The 13,182-nt window shown below is 40.0% G+C and overlaps 1 protein-coding gene across 4 annotated transcripts in view; it reads right to left on the bottom strand.

Annotated features, from left to right (window-relative positions):
• The window catches only part of EPB41L4A (erythrocyte membrane protein band 4.1 like 4A), a 144,381-nt gene that overhangs the window by 36,248 nt on the left and 94,951 nt on the right, over nt 1–13,182 (bottom strand). For all 4 annotated transcript variants that reach the window (XM_086771201.1, XM_086771200.1, XM_086771199.1 and 1 more), the window contains exons 10-12: nt 12,390–12,481; nt 11,371–11,448; nt 6,264–6,376 (exon numbers count right to left, since the gene is read on the bottom strand). In XM_086771201.1, the coding sequence (XP_086627327.1) occupies nt 6,264–6,376; nt 11,371–11,448; nt 12,390–12,481 (283 nt within the window). The remainder of the gene's footprint in view (nt 1–6,263; nt 6,377–11,370; nt 11,449–12,389; nt 12,482–13,182) is intronic.

Consider the following 13,182-nt stretch of genomic DNA (forward strand, 5'->3'; position numbering starts at 1 on the left):
GTTCCCACCTGAGCCATGAAAGGGAAACTGAAGAAGCAAGAGGAACATGCACTTTCCCTTCTTCTTCAGTCCCCATATAACAGGCTTCAAAGAAACAGCTTCGTGCACTGATGATTTAGGAGTATTGAGGGCCAAGGAAATCTGGCTATTTCATACTGGGTTAACGTCAAAGTGGCATGCTAAGATTATGCTCTACAGATGTATACAGCTCAGCATCATGAACAAAAAAAGAAAACGTACTATTCAGCTTGGTATGTAGTAATATATTCACCATCAAGACAGGTTTGGTCGTACTGGTGCTATGATTTTAGTTTCCATGCTGTGCTATTAATATTAATCTGTAATTTTTCTTCAGTTCACACATTCTCTTTCAATCTAACTGTTAATTTCAGTCATTTCTGAAGAGGTGGGCCTGTGCAAACCTCATGAAGTTCAATCAGGCCAAGTGCAAGGTCCTGCACCTGGGTCATGGCAATCCCAGGCACAAATACAGGCTGGGCGGGGAATGGATTGAGAGCAGCCCTGAGGAGAAGGACTTGGGAGTGCTGGTGGACGAGAAGCTCAACATGAGCAGGCAATGCGCCCTTGCAGCCCAGAAGGCCAACCGCATCCTGGGCTGCATCAAGAGGAGCGTAGCCAGCAGGTCGAGGGAGGTGGTTCTCCACCTCTACTCTGCCCTGGTGAGACCCCACCTGGAGTACTGTGTCCAGTTCTGGAGCCCCCAGCACAAGAAGGACATGGACCAGTTGGAGAAGGTCCAGAGGAGGGCCACAAAGATGATCAAAGGGCTGGAGCACCTCTCTTATGAGGACAGGCTGAGAGAGTTGGGGCTGTTCAGTCTGGAGAAGTGGAGGCTCCGGAGAGACCTGATAGCGGTCTTCCAGTACCTCAAGGGGGCCTACAAGAAAGATGGGGAGAGGCTGTTTAGTAGGGCCTGTTGCAATAGGATGAGGAGTAATGGTTTTAAAATAGTGGGGGGTAGATTTAGATTGGAAACTAGGAAAAAATTCTTTACGATGCGAGTTATAGAACACTGGAACAGGTTGCCCAGAAAGGTGGTGGAGGCCCCATCCCTGAAATGTTCAAGGCCAGGCTGTATGAGGCTCTGAGCAACCTGATCTAGTTGGGGATGTCCCTGCTCCTTGCAGGGGGGTTGGACTAGATGACCTTTGAAGGTCCCTTCCAACCCTAACCACTCTATGATTCTATGATTCTTCAAAACTGTTACCACCTCCAGAAACAGATGTTAAGTAAAACAACAAAGCAACATCACTGATCATCAGCTAGATAATGAAAGATAATGAAACAGATTGACTGAAGCCTATAAGACTGCTAAAAGGAAATACTACGTCCTCTGGGCACAAGCAGCAGCATCACAGTGTTGTTAATATACTGCTATAAGCTCAAAGCCTTTTTGTTTGGCTAAAAGTAAAACGTAATGTGGTGAGATTTTGCATTATAAGCTTTCCCCACAATCTCAGAGAAAGAATTTCTCCACAACCTCCCTCAACCTTCCATGCCACCCCTTTGACACACAAAGTCTCTGGACCCTCCTCTACTCCAACAAAAATACTTGAGATACCCTAAGGCATCTTGTCTGGGCATCAGTTGCCTCTCCTACCAGTTAAATATGCTAGCCTTCAGCAGATGCCTTACACACTATAGAAGATCTCGAGTGGCATTAGTCACCTTTGCTTAAGCAAGTCAGTGAAACCCTTTACGTGTTTGACCTTACCACTTTTAATGATGTAGTTTAGTCCTTTTCCTACTTAGTTTTCAGACTCACGTTTGGCAGGGGAGAGGAACAGCCTGGGTCCTGACTTGTACGATATTTGCTCCTTCAAGACACTTTTTGTTGTTTATGAAAGCAGAAGCACTAGGAATAATTTGGAATATTCTGAAGAAGTAAATGCAGAATGGGCACAGATTCACAGACAGAAAGGAAAGGAAAGTTTTGGCATTCTGAACCAATCCTCTATTTTATACAATAAGAGACAATCAACTCTCCAGACTCTCTGAAGCACTGCATATTTGCCTATATAGTTATTTTCTGTTTTCAAGAGTGAAGCAATAGCGACACTGTCACTATGACATGCTTGATAAAAAGACAGAATTACTGAACGAAAAACTTTCTTGAATTAATGTGGATAAGAAAATTATCAGAAAAAGAATAACCAATCTTCATTAAGGACATAAAAGACTGCTATAAAAATTTTTCCTCAGACCTCTGTGAACGATTCCTACAGTCAAAAAACACAAATAATTAAAGATGACAGCACAGAAGAACAGGAAGTAGTAATTTCCCACCTTTAAGGAAGGTACTGACAGTGAAATGAAAATGGAGTAGGTCAAAGTGCCAAGGGTCAAGTGCTACGAAAGTAATAGCCACCTCCATAACTGATTATTTGCTCTGTGTTTGGCAATAGCTTTACCATTCTGCTGACACCAAACCATGCCTGGGAGTCAGGCAACAGAGGGTTATGAGATGCAGAGTCAGACCACCTGAGCGCAGAAACTCTCTGATGCCTTTGTAACTCCTTCAGCGCCCTGCACAAAGGCCGGTGCTGCAGAGCCTACATGGGGCACTCCAGCTTTTGGAGCAGCCAGTACTAGTAAATCCTTAAAAAAGAACCTGCTCCTTCTCACTGCTGAGTTCCCTGGTTTTAAATAGTACATAGCTGAGGGAAAACCAAAGAAAAGACAACATACCAGTGACTATCACTCACAGGCAGAATCTACCCAGAAATACGAAATAGTTTTCTACCAAGACAAGACCTCATATTAGCCATGTTAGACCCCACAGTTGGACACAATGAAGACCCTTGCTTTCCTTTTTTAAAAAAAAGCTCTTGCTGTACAATTCTTTTGTATAAATAGCTAGCTTTATCAGGAGCTTTCTATTCACACTTACAGAAACTGTAATAATTGTCTTTAAGTATGTTCCACTTCATGTATCTTTTACTAACGACAGTACTGTTCTATTAACATACACCTCTGTATGACACAGTATCGCCAACATAAAAGAACAGACTCCAGAAAAACTGTCAGAAGACTAACTCCATTGCAGTAACTTATCTATACCACTACTTCTTGCACACCAAGGTAATAGGCCTCTCAAAAATACCTTAGATAGCCAGAAATCTTGAATATCTCACTTGCAGCAAGTTTTCCCAGTTGTTTACCCTTTGTCAGGTAAGTTACTGTCAGCATTCACTGCACTGAATGTTTCCAATAAAAGTGAGTGCACACACTTCAATTCTCTTTTGTAGTCATCTTGATGCTGATTTGTGCATTCAATTTCAATAGACTATTACATTTTTTTAAACTCAAATGTCTAGAACCTCAGCACCCTGTAAAGCTTGTCATGCCTGTTTCTTATCAAGCAAAGCCATTTCACTGACGTTATCTGGAAGTAGTGTTTGTATTGAAATCTATTAGTGAGAGCAGAAGATAGTGAGATTAAAAGGAAAACATGCAGTAAGAGCTCATGCTTTGCACTGTGTGTTACTAAGAGCTTATAAAAACGAATGGACTTCCATATGTCTATACTAGCTTAGCCTACTCTGTGATAATGTTTATTTTTGGAATTATTTTCCAAACCTGTAACCTCAAAGGTTTGTGCATCTCACACCACACACATGAAATGCAGAAGTGGTGACATCCATCCTTTTACAAAACTTGGGACTTAAAATAAATTTTAAAGTGTAAAGCTCAAAGTAAATAAATATGTAAATAGATAAAATTACCCCAATAATTCATTTTCTAAAATTTAACTATCAAACCCAATCTCACAACTTTCTGGGAGAAGATTCGTGACTCTGAATGCATTAGACCAACAATTCTAGCTACTATGACTGAGGTTGGCGAAGCACAGTAATGACAGGCATCTGTGGTAAGATTTAAGTTAGTTAGGGCAGTGACTCTGATTGCCTGTGATTGCTTAGGGACTATTATAATAGAGACAGTACTGTAATTATAATACCCACTCCCAATTCCACACCCGGCTTTTAAATCAGAACAGCAGCACTTACTTTACACTAGTTTACACAGCTACCCAGCGTGCAAAGCAGGGACAAATCAAGGCCTCAGCTACCAAACAGCAACAAACCCTAAGCAATGTGTTTTCCACCACTGAATAAACTTGGACCCGTGGCAACAGGTCTGGTCACATCAATGTTTGTCCAGAGAGGACATTCCTAAGCAGCTTTTTGCATGCAGCATTCAGCCAAAAGAATTATGAATTGCTTCACCCTACCCAGAGTTGTGAAAGCTGAACATTATCAGTCTTGCCCTAAGAGGGTAAGACAAAATGATGAGAGATCCCGTTCCATATTTTAGTTTATGATTTGCAACAAGAACAAAATGCAACTGTAATTCTCTCTCAGCTGAAATGAAACACGGAGAATAAGTAAACAAAACAAGCTACACATATCTCACATGTAAGACTTTACAGAACAAAACAAACCAAAAACCCTTCTCCAACTGAATATCAACTTGAACGCCAACTTAAATATACACACACACAAAACAAAGCACTAATATGAAGACATTGATTGCATAGCCACTGAAGCTTTCTGGTCCGATTTTTCCACTAACCCTAGAACAACCGAGATATGAAACGTACTAAGCAAGTGACAAAAGCCAGGTTATTGCATTTTAAACTATTGTAATCTAGATTCTAGGAAAATAATCCGGCATGCTAAAGCCAAACTGCACTGTCTATCCTATCCGGGGAATCAGTTAATGGCAGTGGCTTTTACACAAGAAAGCTAGTTTCTGTCTGTTCACAGTATCATCTCCTCCGATACCTCTCTTAAAGCACAACTATTTTTACTGAAATCACAAAAGCAAATATTTTCTATCATTGTCTTGGCACCTACTCCAACTCAACCCAGAATTCACCAAGTGGTTGCAGTCCTAATGACTTTAGCATCCTTTAAAGGACAAATGAGACAAAGAGACAGCACTAGTTGTTCATCTCTGCAAAAGATAGCTAAACTGCCATGAGGTGACAGAAAAAAAAACCATAAAATACGCATACTATGTGACTGCTTATAACACCAGAACACGTATACAAAAAGAAAGAACAAAGGAAAACATTTTAATAAGATGCCAGAGGTCAGAGGCTTTAGCACTTCACAGACATCTCTGTGATGGAGGCAATCCTTCTCTTCTAACATTTAAATAAATAAAATTTAGGAAAAAAATCTATTGCAAACAGCAACACTTTTCATTACACTACGCCTCAAGACCAACTGCAGCTAAAAGGCAGAACATGCCAACTTTGTTTCTGAGACAAAAGATGGCATCCAGAATAAACATGGGAGGTTTCCAAATGTATATACCTGCTCTCTTTTTAAAAATGAGGACTCTCAAAAGTTTATCATGCCATACGAACCCAAATAAAGAGAAATCTTGCTGACATTTTAAAGCCCAGACAAGATTTTTCTCAAACTTCTAACACATAAGTATACATTTTCTAACTTGTAACATGTAAGTATACATATATACTTAACTCCATGCAAAAGTTTGACTGAAATCTGCATGCCTGCTGTCATAGGTGAAGCTAAGCATACATGCATAACTACATGTAGAACTGGAGCTTGACATTAGAAAAGCCTTTTGCCTCTATTACTCCATTTCAGGAAACATCCACTATTCTGGGCATGACTCCTGTGATCCATGCTTTATCTTATGGATCTCCTCTAATACCTGTAAAAACTTTCCACTTCCCGTGACATCTTCAGCATGCAGAATAGATTTCCAGCTCACACATATGAAGCATGTTAATTGCAGAGGGCATGGCACTAACTTCTGTTCTACTTAATATCAAAATAAAGGGATATTGCCCTTGAACTGGAAAGAGGATGTACAAGAGAGACACGTTGCATCAAGCAGCTGGAACAATGGGACAGCAAGCAAGACTCACGAGTATAAAATTCTTTAGTGAGAGACAGGAGTCCTAAAAAAAACCATGTTCTCACTGCTTGTTTTCAAACTTCTCTTTCATACTTTATCTTAGATCTACAAATACGAGGTTTTATCATGTTTGATCCACACCATATCTTTTATTTTTATCCACAAAGCTGGAGTGTTTAAATCCAGTTAAGGTTACATATAAATACTGACCTAAGGCAAAAGGGAGAATCCATTCTGAGAGATCATTGAGGACACTGCAGCAGTTCTGAGTTGCCTCTTCAAAACGAAATGAACCAAAGACCTAAGAAGACACCTCTCCACAGGCCCAGCAAAGAAGGACTTACCAGTCTGTTGTGTTCTTTTGGGGTAAGTCTTGCTGCGACTTCTTTCAATGCACTGGTCAGGCCGCGGGAGCTGCACAGAAGGGTTTCTGGTCATTTGCAAAGATGTCCTGCCACTTGAAAACACACAAAAAAAAAAATCATGGGAAAACACTTGGAAAAATTACCAAAGAAACAGAGGATCTTTAGACTGAAAAAAATGCATGGTGTTTGGGCAGCATGTATTGTTAGATGTTCACTTCTCATCTCAGCTCTGGCTGTCCTGCACAGTAGCACTAGCCTGACTTCTGATTTGAATTAGTTATTGATAGAATCGTAAACAGTTTGTGCCAATCTCTTCTCTACTGGGTATTTTCAGGAGGAGGTAAGGAACTAAAACAAAATGCTGTTTTACTAGGAAGAAGCTAAGATAGTGTGACCTTTTGTAACCTCAAATATTCTAACATAAGACTTTCTTAAATAATCTTATTATTTCCTCAATTCTTCCTGTAAGTTTTTATCTCAGGAAAACACTTATTTAACATTGTTCAGTCACAGTCAGTAAATGGCTGCTTCTCTGCCCTGCAGAATGACAACCTGAAAGGCATGGAAAACCCCATGTAAAGCAAACTCTAATAAAGTACTCTCACTAGGAGGCCCAAATGATAATCAATTGCGTAGAAGTCCCAATTTCTATTTATAGTAAGGCTCTTCTTCAATGCACAATATAAATACATTATTAAGTTTACATAAATTCTTTTATGCTCATTTTAATGTTCCTCTCCATGTGACTAACCAAAATAAAGTGTTCATAACAGAAATGTAAAACAGGCCTCATATTGCTCCCCAAAACTCCATGTTTGCTTCTGGAAACTCACTACACAAAAGAATTAATCGTTAGTATTAACTCCCAGTTGCCCGAACACTTGCAGTTCAATGACATAGAAGTAAATAGGTATCATACTAGCACGTGCCAAGCAACTATACAGGCACCATCTATGTAGATTTTCTGAGTTATACGAATAGACTGCAGTAGGATGACTGTATTTTCACCAAAGCCCCATAGGTGTAGACAACACTGCAGAATTTTTATCTTCTCTAAATCTGCAGAAAAATTGAAGGGAAAAAAAAAACCAACAAATTCTAACTTTACATCACAGTAATGCTGGGTTTTGATATTCAGTTTAATTTTTTTTTCTTCCTAAGTCAGCCAGAAAACAATCCTACTCAACTTCTAAGTTTGGCAGTCATGCCAGTTTTGCAAATTCCAGAAGCAGTTTTAACAAAACATCTGGGGAGAAGACCTTCCATTCACACTAACACCTCCACATATTAATCAAAGCATCTAATCTTAAGACAAGGAAAATGCTTTCCTGAAAACTGTCTGCCACCTAACTAGAAGTACCTAGATTAAAAAAATAAATAAATAAAAACCCCAAAAGATAATATTATGGTTCCCTTACATACACAGTCAAATGGTGGGATTATGGTTTCTGCTTTGAGCTAATGATGTATACAGATACACAACACTGTCACTGCTTTTGGTGCTACAACAGGGACCAAAGGCAAAGAGGGAAAACAATCAAAGCTGATAGATAAGCAAAGAGAAGATTCTCGAAGTACACTAAAATGCTGTTACTGCTGCTCTGAATTCCAAGACAAGAGTTAAGATGCCAAAGACCAAATGATTATTGCCACTTATCATTAACACTGTATAATCAATATGGTGCAACTAGATGTCACAGCCCACATTTAGGATAACATGCACTCAGGTCAGGGGGAGTCCTCAAGAACCCCTGCAGCAAAACAGGGAACAGTTCATACTAGCAGGAAATCCATACTTTAATGTGTTCTAGACAAAACTAACATTATAAACATAGCTGCCAGCAATGACCATCATCCCAACATGGCAATCCATATCACAGATCACCCTTGAAACTTATTAAAAAAGAAAGATTAACTTAAATGCACCACTAGCAGAAGTAACTTAAACGTAGTTAACTGCTTCACAGTGCCTTTTAAAAATTGGAAGGCCCTGGTAAATACAAAGCTTTCTCCTCCCCAGTACCAGTGTCTTGCTCCAACCTGCTGAAATGGTCCAACAGAGGAAATTCTCAACTGCAGTACTCTGGCAGGAATCCACTGAACTCCAATCTGGTTTCATAGATGGGGTTATATGGGTCAGGATTCAATTAGAAACCCCAAAGGCAGTACAAACATTCCCCTATTAGCTACAGTAAAAAGAAGCTGGATCATGCCAGATGTCATAACCCAAATAACCCGGATTATTATGAAATACACTGAAGAAGATGGGATAGAAACAGACCCGTGATCCTGGCTGGAGACAGTCTAGATTCAGTCACACGAACTCAGGCTCAACATTGGCATAGTTGTCTCCATCAGTAACACATTCCTTAAAAGCAAGACCTTACATCCAAGGGTAACAGAGAGCTGACTGTGAATTCTGACTGACTGATGACAAGTGTAATAGAGCTACTATTACACAGTGCTATTAGCACCTACCACGGGTACTAACTCTAACCCAGGAGGTGCTAGAGAAATTGGGGGATATGGGGTTTTTTTTGTTGTTTTAGAAAAGTCTTCCTAAGAGGCAGTGACAAAGAACTGCCTAACTATCCATTGTAACCCTGCCCATTATGATCCATGTATTTCTTGAGTGATGGTGGAAATATAGACAGGAAGGAGAGACAGACAGACAAGCCAAAAATAAACCTAAACAAACCTGGTATATTTGCCAGCCATGGAAAAAAAAAAACCTCTAAAAGTTGCCATTACAGTAAATAGGGCCTTTTCACCCAGCAGCCTCAAACTAACTACAAAATATGAAAAACTATTTTTATCCACGCTTGACCAACAGGGAAAACAAAAAATGAAAAAAGAAAAGAGCTTGGCTTTCAGATGTAGTTTTGATTTGCGGCTTTCCACCTTCCCTTTCAGGTTCACTGGATATGCAACTCTAAAGCAATTCTAAAAATCAGACCATAAATTATTTGCTAAAAATTGCTCACCCAATGTGACAGAACTGCATTTAAAACAATAGTCACTAATTGCCAAATCAAGTGCCTTACTCATTAGAGAAAGACTCTGTCATTTCAACAGACTTAAAAACTGAAAGCTTCCATAAAATTCAGTAAAAACTATTAGGTTTCTGACATCTTACTATTTTAACTACATTTTATATTTGGCATTTGTGGCATAGCAGGTGGAGGATCTTAAACCCACTCTCCCTACCACGTCTTCCTCTGTATCACAGTATTAACTGCCTTTTATGTCACACTGTCTACTTGGTTAACTCAAGCTAAAATCGAGACTAAGTGCTCCCTGCACATCCTTATTCTGAAGTTTACTGCATCTCTCAAGGCTATGCTGGTTTTGTGTAGCAGGGGTCTACGGTGGCAGCTTCTGTAAGAAGCTGCCAGAATTCTCCCCTTTGGCTGGTGGACTCGGCTGGGTCTAGGGCAAACCGGCTGCTGCCCAGGGCTAAGCCAATTGGTGACAATGATAATACCTCTGTGATAACATATTTGAGAAGGGGAAAAATAAAAAAAAAGACAAAGCAGAAGTGGAGGCAGAAAGGGGGATGCGCGAGCCTTGTGGGCCTTGCAGCCCTCAGCCTCTGGCCTCCTACTGGGTGGCCGTCTGGGCCCAACTCGGCCCGGACTGGCTGCAAGAAGTGGAGAGGAGATGTGAAGAGAACCTGAGAGGCATCTGACTCTTGTGAAGAATTGTGAAGAATTTCTTGTGAGACGAATGGCTGCAGATGCCAAGGTCAGTGAAGAAGGAGGGGGAGGAGTAATGCGGCTCCTGGCAGAGATTCCCCTGCAGCCCGTGGTGCAGCCCATGGTGAGGCCGGCTGTGCCCCTGCAGCCCAGGGAGGCCCACGCAGGAGCAGAGATCCACCTGCAGCCCGGGGAGGACTTCACGCCAGGGCAGGCAGATGCCTGAAGGAGGCTGTGGCCAGTGGAGGGCCCGCTGGGGCAGCCATTCTGGAGGGACTGCACCCAGTGGAAAAAGTGACCTGTGCCAGAGCAGTTTGTGGAAGGACTGTAGCCCATGGGAGGGACTGTGAGGAGTTCTTCCCCCAAGGAGGAAGGAGCAGCAGAGAACAACATGTGATGAACTGACTGCAACCCCCATTCCCTATTCCTCCCCTGTGCCACTTGAGAAGGGAAAGAGGTAGAGATAATTGAAATTAAGTTAAGCCTGGGAAGAGGGACAAGTTGGGGGAAGGTGTTTTTGTTCTCTTTCTCATTATCCTGCTTTGGTTTTATTAATAATAATAATAATAATTAATAAATAGTTTCCCTCAAGTTGAGTCTGTTTTGTCTGTAACAGTAACTTGAACGATCTCTCCCTCTCCTTATGTCAAACCTTGAGCCTTTTTGTTATATTATCTCTCCCCTGTTCCCTCAGACGGTGAGGAGAGTGAGTGAGAGTGCATAGCTTGGTCCTTAGTGGGGCTAAACTGTGACAAAGTCTTGCAGCCTTGAACACTTACCCAATTTTGCCAGCTATTCCAGTTAGAAAAGATGTACCCATCACCCTTCAGATCTGCTCTCATTTTCATTCTTAAATCAACAGCACTGCACCAGTAGTATTGCTACAGGATTAGACATAACCATTCAGACTGAGAGTCACTGCCATAGCTCAACTGCAACTGTAAACAAGGGTGCCACAGTTACAGATTTTATACACTTCTTTGCACCAACCCTTTGCTAATTCCCAGAAGAAGGGCAGCAGCCAACATGCCTCCCTTGTTTTGGTATTACCCAGTTCTCAGGAAAAACTCTTTAGGACATGAACATAATTTCAGAACTTAGGAGGAGATTTTTCACTTAAAACATTGCCAAGACTGCTCTCACTTTCACTACAGGCTACAGCAGGCCTCTGCCAACTCTAGGGATCTGGAGAATGAGAAGTAGCTCGCTTTTGTCCCTAAACTGCTAGACTCCGAAAGAGAGTCTGTTAAAATGGCCCTGATTCATGCTTTGTCAGCAGAACTGCTCTGAGTCACAGGCTAGGTGGGGTTTTTCTTTCACTGGAAGAAAAGAGAAGAAAAGAAGGAATAAAGAAGGAATTAACTGAAGTTTAAACAATGAAATAAATTTACCTGTACCGATGTTTATAACCTATGGATCCAAACTTGCTGAATTTTCTTGACAGAGAGTTTGACTCATGCTCTGGCACTCTATGTAGTTTGAAAAATAAAACGAGAGTAAGTTACACACACAGGTTGCAATTGCAGTTCCCTTATTAAGAAAAATGAAAAAAAATTACAAACTTTAGGTTAAAAAAAAATAATTATCTGCTACTTCCTCTTCATCCCTTTCTCCAAGGCAGACTCTCATGGGGTTGAGAGCTCCACAAAGCCACATGTTTGTGCCCTCCTCTTCTAGCTACACATCTCATTATTCCAGGGTCTACTAGCAGCAGCACTCTTTTGCTTAATATATCACATGAGCAAGCAAAGACATTATGCCCTTGTAATGAGACTGCAGGAAGGATTCTGAGCCTACTCATTTACAACACTGCTTAAAGACAATCCAAAGCATCCCATCAGCCAATTCCTAGCCGGACACTCTTGTACATTTCTTCTAGTGTTTTTGCAAGAGTAAAGAATGTGTTTTGAGATGTGTAATACTGGAAACATTTTATACATTTCAATAAGTAAGCAAAACATTATGGAATTTCAATGAGTCTTTCTATCAAAAAAACAAAATTGCTGAGGATTGTAGGAAATGGTAATGTCTGAATCCAAAGGTCTCAGTTAAGTCAATGCTACTGTAGAAAATTTGATGATTAAATATGTAAAAATGTATATGGCAGCTTAAATCCTGCCATATACATTTGCTGATGCTTCTGTTAAAGCCTACTTTATGCAACCTGAGATACTGTTTTGAAAAGAATTTGAAGACAAAAGAGACCATCAAACTACCCAATTTTAAAATTATTGTTTCACATCATTGTAAGAAAAGGGAAGGCATTGGTATTTAAAAACCTTCTATAATCAAGAGAGAAATCATGTTTCCAGGCAGAAAGCCTTACACCACTCTGTAGGTGTAACAAGGTTCTTACTCAATGTAGCCTCCCTCCTTTTGGTAATGAAACAACAACTTCTGTACCACTCACCTGAAAAATGTATGATGTTCTACACAGCATTTCCAGAGATGTTTGCATGTGATCTTGTTACGTGCTTCAAAAAAGAAGGAAGTTTCATTGCACTGAAAACAAATCAATATTGTTATGAGGGATTCTGACAGTGAAGTCAATCTTCATTTACTGAACACAAGAATCAACCATCTTGTATCAATGCACATAAGAAAAGATGTCAGTATGAAGAAAAGCTGGTTTTATAATTCTGTAGAATTCTTCATTTAAAAGAGGTTTTCTTTTTGGTTTCTCATTGCCTGAAAACAATTATTTAAAGAATCAATTTCTTAGATACAAAAAAATGGAAGAGAAAGGAGATTACTGAAACACTTCTGTTCCCTCATTATGGTTCATAGATGTCAGCTTTTTTCCTAATTAAAAAGCACAGTTTTTTTCAAATAGTACATTTCTGATGTTTTCTGAAAGTGCTTCTCAGATGTCAAGCAAAACTGTATTCCCAAGGCTCTATTTAATGGTATACAAAAAGGCAAGAACAAATGAAGTAAAGAAACAAAATATTTGTAATAAACTAATAGGAAGAAACAACACAGAAAAAAAAATGTACAAAACATACATGAAGAGAAGAGCCAAAGTAAAACTGGAGAGAAAAAAGATGAGGGGAAGGGAAGATTTTTTTTAAAAAATCAGCTAACTTCAGAATAATTAAAAATACTAGGGAAAAGGTCAAAAGTAAAAGCCATAAAATCCACCTTAAAATCTCTTAACAAAAACAACAAAAATAATATTCAAAGCTTAAAACCTATTCACTGGT

The sequence above is a fragment of the Chlamydotis macqueenii genome, chromosome Z (genome assembly GCF_036417535.1).
Source record: "Chlamydotis macqueenii isolate bChlMac1 chromosome Z, bChlMac1.mat, whole genome shotgun sequence".
Lineage (NCBI taxonomy): Eukaryota > Metazoa > Chordata > Aves > Otidiformes > Otididae > Chlamydotis > Chlamydotis macqueenii.